This window comes from Chiloscyllium plagiosum, chromosome 40 (assembly GCF_004010195.1).
Source record: "Chiloscyllium plagiosum isolate BGI_BamShark_2017 chromosome 40, ASM401019v2, whole genome shotgun sequence".
NCBI lineage: Eukaryota > Metazoa > Chordata > Chondrichthyes > Orectolobiformes > Hemiscylliidae > Chiloscyllium > Chiloscyllium plagiosum.
This window is the reverse complement of record NC_057749.1, coordinates 3232011-3240497: the sequence shown is the minus strand read 5'-3', so window position 1 is coordinate 3240497 and position 8487 is coordinate 3232011. Positions and strand designations below refer to the sequence as shown.

Sequence of the window (8487 nt, the reverse complement as noted above, 5' to 3'; positions counted from 1 at the left end):
GGCTCTGAGCCGGGAGATGGCTGTGGGCTGTGGGCTCCGCGCTGGCGGCCGATTCCCGGTTCAGCTCCTGGTCTCGCAGACGTTCAGCAGCTCCTCCACCAACCGGCCTCAGAGCAGCTCGGAGCAAGGTAGATCCCCGCCGCCGCCTCCCGCCTCCCGCCTCCCAGCTCCGGGCCCCGCCGCCGCCGAGCTCCCGGGGCCGGGGGGAGTGTGAGCCGGGGCCCGGGGCCGGGGGGAGTGTGAGCCGGGGCCCGGGGCCGGGGGGAGTGTGAGCCGGGGCCCGGGGCCGGGGGGAGTGTGAGCCGGGGCCCGGGGCCGGGGGGAGTGTGAGCCGGGGCCCGGGGCCGGGGGGAGTGTGAGCCGGGGCCCGGGCCCGGGGGGAGTGTGAGCCGGGGCCCGGGGCCGGGGGGAGTGTGAGCCGGGCCGGGCCCGGGGGTGGGGGGACTGTAACGACATGAAACAAGGTAACGGGAAGATGCCGGTTTTTAGAAAATAACCATCTCTCTCTGGGTGTGAGACTGAAACTGCAAGTATTGGATCTGTTTGTAATGTTGTAATTTTAAATTAGAGCCTAATTCTCATCCTTTCAATTAGTTTCAGTTCAGTGTTCCATGCTGTCTCTTGTTATTTAGATTCTAACTTGTATTCTATAACCGGCAGGTTTTTGACTCTTTGTTCCCATCCACAACATGCCTATTTTCAGGGTTTCACCTCTTGTCCCCTGGCTCCAGCTGGTCATTTCCACAAACACTGGAGGGGACAACAGACACAGAAAATAGCAGTAGCTCTAGACCATTCGGGCCTTCTAGCCAGCTCCATCATTTATTTTTCTTCCTCCTCCTTCCCCTCGGGATGTGGGCAACTGGTCCAGAGTCAGTCCCTTCCCCTCTGACACCCTCAAGGAGGAGAGTCCTTGCACAGACGCACTGATCCAGCTCCCTCAGAGCCAGCTCTCAGAGTGAACAGAACCTCTGACCCTCCTGTTTATTATTTCTTTCTTTTTCCATTACCCCCACACTACTACCTAACTGCGGTAGTGCCTATTCTTTCCCCAGCACCGATGGTGTGTGTGTGTGCAGGTGTGAGACACAAGGTGCACGAATCTTTATTCAGTTTCCACCACCAGGAAGATAGGAAAACACCCGAGTGGCCAGTGACAAACACTGCCCTTCACATCAAAGGGCAAGCTCCATCATTTGTTATGGTCATAGCTGATCATCCAGTTCAATACCTTTACACCCATGCCCTTTGATCCATTTAGCCCGAACAGTTATATCTAACATTTCATTAAATCATAAACTGCTTTCTGGGCAGTGAATTCCACTTCTCCCCATCTCAATCTGAAATTATTTACCCCATATTCTTAGATCATGACCCTCTGGTTCTGGCCTCCCCAGTTATCGGGAATGTTTTTCCTGCAGCTATGCTGTTTAGTTCTGCTGAATTTTATAGGTTTCTAGGCGATCCTCCTCATTCGCTCCCAGTGAATACAATCTTAATTATTCAACCTCTCCTCATGCATCATTCCTACTATCTCAGGAATCGGTCTGGTAAACTTTCACAGCACTCCCTCAAGTGCAGGAACATCCTTCCTCAGATAAGAGGACCAAAATTGCACACAGTACTCCAGGTATGGTCTCACCAAGGCCCTGTTCAATTGCAGCAAAACATCCCTACTCCCTGCGTTCGAATCCCCTCACTGTGAAGGTTAGTGTACCATTTGCCTCCTTTACCATCTGCCCCTGTGAGCTTCCTGTCAGTGATTGGTATATGAAGACACCCAGGACTTATTGCACATTCCTCCCTCTCAATTTAGAGCCATTCAGATAACCTGTCTTCCTGTTCTTGCTACCAAAGTGGATAATGTCACATGTACCCACATTATACTACGTCTACCATACATTTGACCAATCTCTCATCTTGTCCAAGTCACACTGAACAGCATCCTCCTCACAGTTCACTCTCCCACCCAGGTTTGTGTTATTTGGAAATACTGCTTTAATTTCCTCATCTAAATCATAGATATTCTGAGTATCTGATTACCTTATCATTGATCCCTGTGGTACCCCACTGGTCACTGCCTGCCAATAGGACAAAGACCCCTTTATTGCAACTCTTTGTTTCCTGCCTATCAGTGAGTTTTCTATCCATGTCAATACATTTCCCCAAATCATAAGAACATCAGAACTAGGAGCAGGAGTAGGCCGTCTGGCCCTTCGACCTGCTCCACCACTCAATAAGATCATGGCTGATCTTTCTGTGTACTCAGATCCACTTACCCGCGCTCTCACCGTATCCCATAATTCCTTTATTGTTCAAACAAAATCTACCTTAGCTTTGAAAATGTTTACTGAAGTAAATCAGTTACTTCACTGGGCAAGGAATTCTATAGATTAACAGCCCTCTGGGTGAAGAAGTTCCTTCTCAGTTCAGTCCTAAATCTGCTCCCCCTAATCTTGAGGCTACGCTGTCTTGTCCTAGTCTCACCTGCCAGAGGAAGCATCCTCTCTACTTCTATCTTATCTATTCACTTCATAATTTTATATGTTTCGATACGATCCCCCCTCATTCTTCTGAATTCCAATGAATATAATCCCAGTCTATGCAGTCTCTCCTCATAAGCCAACCCCCTCAACTCTGGAATCAACCTGGTGAACCTCCTCTGCACCCCCTCCAGTACATCCTTTCTCAAGTAAGGAGACCAAATCTGCACGCAGTACTCCAGGTGTGACCTCACCAGCACCCTATACAGCTGCAACATAACCTCCCTGTTTTTAAACTCAACCCCTTTAGCACCAAAGGACAAAATTCCATTTGCCTTCCTAATTACTTGTTGTACCCGCAGACCAACCTTCTGTGATTCATGCAAAAGAACACCCAGGTCCTTCTGGATAGCAGCGTGCTGCAATGTTTTACCGTTCAAGCAATAATCATTTTTACTATTATTCCTACCAAAATGGATGACCTCACATTTATTACATTGTATTCCATCTGTCAGACCTTGCCCACTCACTCAAAGTATCCATGTTCCTATGCAACGATTCATAGTCCTTTGCACACTTTGCATTACCACTCATCTTAGTGTCATCTGCAAACTTTGACACACTACATGTAGTCCCCAACTCCAAATCCTCTGTATAAGTTGTGAATAATTGTGGTCCCAACACCAATCCCTGAGGCACACCACTAGTCGCTGATTGCCAACCAGAATAGCACTGATTTATCCCCACTCTTTACTTCCAGTTAGTCAACCAATCCTCTATCAATGCTAATACATTACCCGTAACGCCATGCAGTCTTATAGGATATAAAACATAGAATGTTACAGCGCAGTACAGGCCCCTCGGCCCTCGATGTTGTGCTGACCTGTGAAATTAATCTGATGCCCATCTAACCGACACCATTCCGTTATTATCTATATGTATGTCCAATGCCCATTTAAATGTCCTTAATGTCGGTGAGTCTACTACTGTTGCAGGCAGGCCGTTCCAGCCACTTGTGCGGCACCTTGTCAAAGGCCTTTTAGAAATCTAGGTACTTGACATCCACTGGGTCCCCGTTGTCCAATGTGCTCATAATGTCTTCATAGAATTCCAAAAGATTAGTTAAGCATGACCTGCCCTTCACGAACCCATGCTGTGTCTGCCCAACGAGACAATTTCTATTGCGGTGCCTTGTTATTTCTTCTTTGATAATCTCAAGCATCTTCCCCACTACAGAGGTTAAGCTAATTGGTCGATAAAGATTGGTCGATATTGGTCTTTTGTCTCCCTCCCTTTTTAAACAGTGGCGTCACATTTGCTGTTTTCCAATCTGCTGGGACTCCCCAAAGTCCAGCAAATTTTGGAAAATTACTGCCAGTGCGCTTGCTATTTCTTCCGCCATCTCTTTTAGTATCCTGGGATGCATTCCATCAGGGCTAGGAGACTTGTCTAAACTTAGCTCCATTAGCTTGCCCAACACTACCTCTTTGAGATTTAACTTTGCAGACTAATCTCTTAGGTGGAATTTTGTTGAAAGCCTTCCGAAAGTCCAATAAACCACATCCACTGGCTTCCTCTGATCAGCTGTATTATTCACATCCTTGTAAACCTCCAGTAGATTTGTCAAGCACAATTTCCCTTTTATTGATCCACACTGACTCTGTCTGATCCTGCCATTGTTTCCCATCTGGTCTGTTATTAAATCTTTTATAATGGACTTTAACATTTTCTCACTACTGACATTGGGTTGACTGACCTATAATTCCTGTCTTCTTTTTTTTAAATAGTGGAGTTACATTAGCAACCCTCCGATTTGTGGGAACTGTTCGAGAATCTACAGAATCTTGGAAGATGACCACAAATGCACCCACTCTTTTGAGGGTGACTTCCTTAAGTATTCTGGGATGTAGATTATCAGGCTCTGGGGATTTATCAGCCTTTAATCCCGTCAATTTCCCCAACATTTTTCCTACTAATTATTAGAATCAGGGTAGCAGATACAGAACAGAGATGAGGAGAAATGACTTCTCTCAAAAGGGTCATGAATCTGTGAAATTCACTATCCCAGAGTGCAATGGATGCTGGAACTTTGATTACATTTAAGGAGGATGTGGACATTTTTCATTAGTATTGAGTTGAAGGGTTATGGAGAACAGGCAGGAAAGTGGAGTTGAGACTGAGATGAGATCCGCCATTGATCATATCAAATGGCAGAATAAGCTCGAGGGGTTGAATTGCCAACCCCTTGCTCCTAATTCCTATATTCTGATAGATTCCCTTATCTTTTTCTCTTCACACACTTAAAAAAAAAAAATTATAATCAGTTTTTATGTTCCTCACAAGCCTACTCTCCTTTGTTAAATTCTAAATCTGCTCCCAAACCTCAGCTTTTTTTTTCTTCTGGCAAATTTGTATGTCTGTTCCTTGGATCTAATGTTATCTCAAGTTTCCCTTGTAAACTATGGTTTGACCATAAGCTTTAGGACACAAATTAGGTCATTCAGCCCATTAAGTCTGCTACACCAGTCAATCATAGCTGATATGTTTCTCAACCCTATTCTCCTCATTACCTTTAATCCCCTTACTAATCAAGAACCTATCTATTTCTGTCTTAAATCCACTGAATGACTTGGCATTCAAAGCCTTCTGTGGCAATGAGTTCCATGGATTCACCACTCTCTGGCTGAAGAAACTCCTGCTCATTGCAGTTCTAAAGAATCATCCCTTCACTCTGAGACTGTGCCCTCGGGTCCAAGTCTGTCCTACTAGAGGAGATATCATCTCTTTGTCCACCCTCTTCAGGCCTCTCAGTATTCTGCAAGTTGCAATCAGATCCCCTCCCACATCCTTCTGAATACAATTAAACACATACCCAGAGTCCACATATGACAAGCCATTCATCCCTGGGATCATTCTTGTAAATGGGACCCCCTCCAAGGCCAGTACTTTCTTCTGTAGATACGGGGCCCAAAACTGCTCACAATATTCCAAATGTTGTCCAACAGAGCCTTACACAGCTTTAGCAGTACACCCATGATCATATTCTGGCCATCTTGAAATGAATGCTGACATTTGCCTTCCTCACTGCCAACTGAACCTACATTACCGTCAGAGACACCTGCACAAAGAGTCCTAAGTCCCTTTGCATTTTAGATTTCCAATGCATTTCCACATTTAGAAAATAGTCTATGCCTCTATTTTTCCTACCAAAGTGCATAACCTCACACTTTCTCACATTGTATTCCATCTTTGCTAACTTGTTGAGCATGTCCAAGTCGTTCTGCAGCTTCCCTGCTTCCTCAACACTACCTGCCCCTCCACCTATCTTTGTGTCATCTGCAAATTTAACCACAATGCTGTTAATTTCTTCATCAGATTGTTAATGTATAACATGAAGAGTTGTTCCAATATGGATCCCTGTGGAATTCCACTAGTCACTGGCTGCCATCCTGAAAAAGACTCCTTTATCCCAACTGTCTGCCTTCCACCAATCCTCTATCCAAACCAATAACATGCCCCTAACATCATGGGCTCTGATGTCTTTGAGCAGCTTCCTATGCAGAACCTTGTCAAAGACATTCTGCAAACCTAAATAGAGCACATCCACTGGCAGCTTAGGTGAATTGGCCATGCTAAATTGCCCATAATGTTCAGGGATGTGTAGGCTAGGTGCATTAGTCAGGGGAAATGTAAAAAGGAGAATAGGGGAAAGGGTCTTGGTGGGATACTCTTTGGAGGGTTGGAGTGGACTTGTTGGGCCAAATGGCCTGTTTCCACAGTGTAGGGATTCTATGATTTAAATTACCCTAATGCATCTGACTCTACAACCAGTGCTGGCAGTGCATCCCACGGACCCACAACCTCTGACATCTTCCCTAAACTTTCCTCCAATCATCTTAAAATAATGCCTCCTCATGAAAGCCATTTCCACCATGGAAAAAGGTCTCTGGCTATCCACTCTGTCTATGCCTCTCCTCATCTTGTACATCTCTATCAAGTCACCTTTCATCCTTCTTCACTCCAATGAGAAAAGCCCTAGCTCTCTCAACCTTTCTTCATAAGACATGCCCTCCAGTCCAGGCAGCATCCTGGTAGATCTCCTCTGCACCCTGTCTACAGCTTCCACATCCTTCCTATAATGAGGTGACCAGAACTGAACACAATATTCCAAACGAGGGCTTTATAGAGCTGCAGCATAACCTCACAGTTCTTAAACTCAATCCCCCTGCTAATGAAAGCCAACAAACCATGCGCCTTCTTAACAATCCTAAACTTGGGTGGCAACTTTGAGGGATCTATGGACATAGACTCCAAGATTCCTCTGTTCCTCCACACTACAAGAATCCTGCCTTTAACCCTGCAATCTGCATTCAAATTCGACCTTCCAAAATGAATCACGTCACACTTTTCCAGGTTGAACTCCATCTGCTACTTATCAGCTCAGTTCTGCATCCTGTCACTGTCCCATTGCAACCTACAACAGCTCTCCGGCAAACTTATTAACTCACCCTTTCACTTCCTCATCCAAGTCATTTATAAAAATCACAAAGAGCAGAGATCCCATAGCAGATCCCTGCAGAACACCACTGAATACTTTTCATCAACTACCACTCTCCGTCTTCTGTGGGCCAGTCAATTTTGTATACAGCCAGCCACATTTCCCTGTATCCCATGCCTCCTTTTTTCTGAATGTGCCTACCATGGGGAACCTTATCAAACATCTTGCTAAACTCCATGTACACCAAATCCACTGCTCTACTTTCATCAATGTGTTTTGTCACATCCTCAAAGAATTCAATAAGGTTTGTGAGGCATGGCCTGCCCCTCACAAAGCCGTGCTGACTATCTCTAATCAAGCTCTGCTTTTCCAAATAATCATAAACTTTGTCTCTCACAATCCTCTCCAATAATTTTCCCACCACCGGTGTTAAACTGATAGGTCATGAATTAGCAAACAGGATTAATGAGAATCCCAAGACTTTTTATACATATTTAAAAAGCAAGAGGCTAGCTGGGAAGGGGTTGGCCCACTCAAGGACAAAAGAGGGAATGTGTGGGTGTGGAGCCAGAAGAGGTCTTAAATGAATACTATGTATTGGTATTTCCCAAAGAGAAGGAATGGTGGATGAGGTTTCAGGAAAGGGAGTGCCGGGTTTCAAAGCCAAGCTGCTATTAAAAAGAAAGAGATGTTGCACATCTAAAAAACTATTCAGACAGGTAAGTCCCTGGTTCCTGATGTAATCTGTCCCAGAATATCGAGGGAGGCAAGAGAACAAATTGCTGGACCATTGACAGGTTTTTAAAAATCCATTTTGGCCACAGGCGAGGTCCCAGAGGATTGGAGAATAGCTAATGTTTGTCCCATTGTTTAAAAAGGGTTAGAAATTAAAGACCAGGAAGCGCCTCATCAGTGGTAGGAAAATTATTGGAAAAGATTATCAAGGAGAAGATCTATAAGCATTTAGAAACAAGTGGACTGATTAGTGATAAACAGCATGGTTTTGTGCAGGGGGAGGTTGGTGCCTCACTTACTTGATCAAGTCTTTTAAGGAGGTGACAAAGGTGATTAATGAGGGACAACTGGTTGATGTTGTCTACATGGAGTTTAGTAAAGTCTTTGACAAGGTCCCTCATGACAGACTATACAAAAGGTGAAGTCAAATGTAATAGGTGAGCTGGCAAGATGGATACAAAACTGGCTTAGTCATAAGAGAAAGTGAGGACTGCAGATGCTGGAGATCAGAGCTGAAAATGTGTTGCGGGAAAAGCGCAGCAGGTCAGGCAGCATCCAAGGAGCAGGAGAATCGATGTTTCGGGCATGAGCCCTTCTTCACGAAGGAGGAAAATGTGTCCAGCAGGCTAAGATAAAAGGTAGGGGGGAGGGGCGTTGGAAATGCGATAGGTGGAAGGAGGTCAAAGTGAGGGTGATAGGTCAGGGTGGGGGCGGAGAGGTCAGGAAGAAGATTGCAGGTTAGGAAGGCAGTGCTGAGTTCGAGGGATTTGA

The 8487-nt window shown here is 45.3% G+C and overlaps 1 protein-coding gene across 1 annotated transcript in view; it reads left to right on the top strand.

Annotated features, from left to right (window-relative positions):
• The first annotated feature begins 6 nt into the window (after positions 1-6).
• Positions 7-8487, top strand: part of LOC122542460 (deoxyuridine 5'-triphosphate nucleotidohydrolase, mitochondrial-like) — a 35410-nt gene continuing 26929 nt past the window's right edge. Inside the window, exon 1 of the mRNA XM_043680178.1 lies at positions 7-128. Within this exon, the coding sequence (XP_043536113.1) occupies positions 17-128 (112 nt within the window). The 5' untranslated portion in view covers positions 7-16. The remainder of the gene's footprint in view (positions 129-8487) is intronic.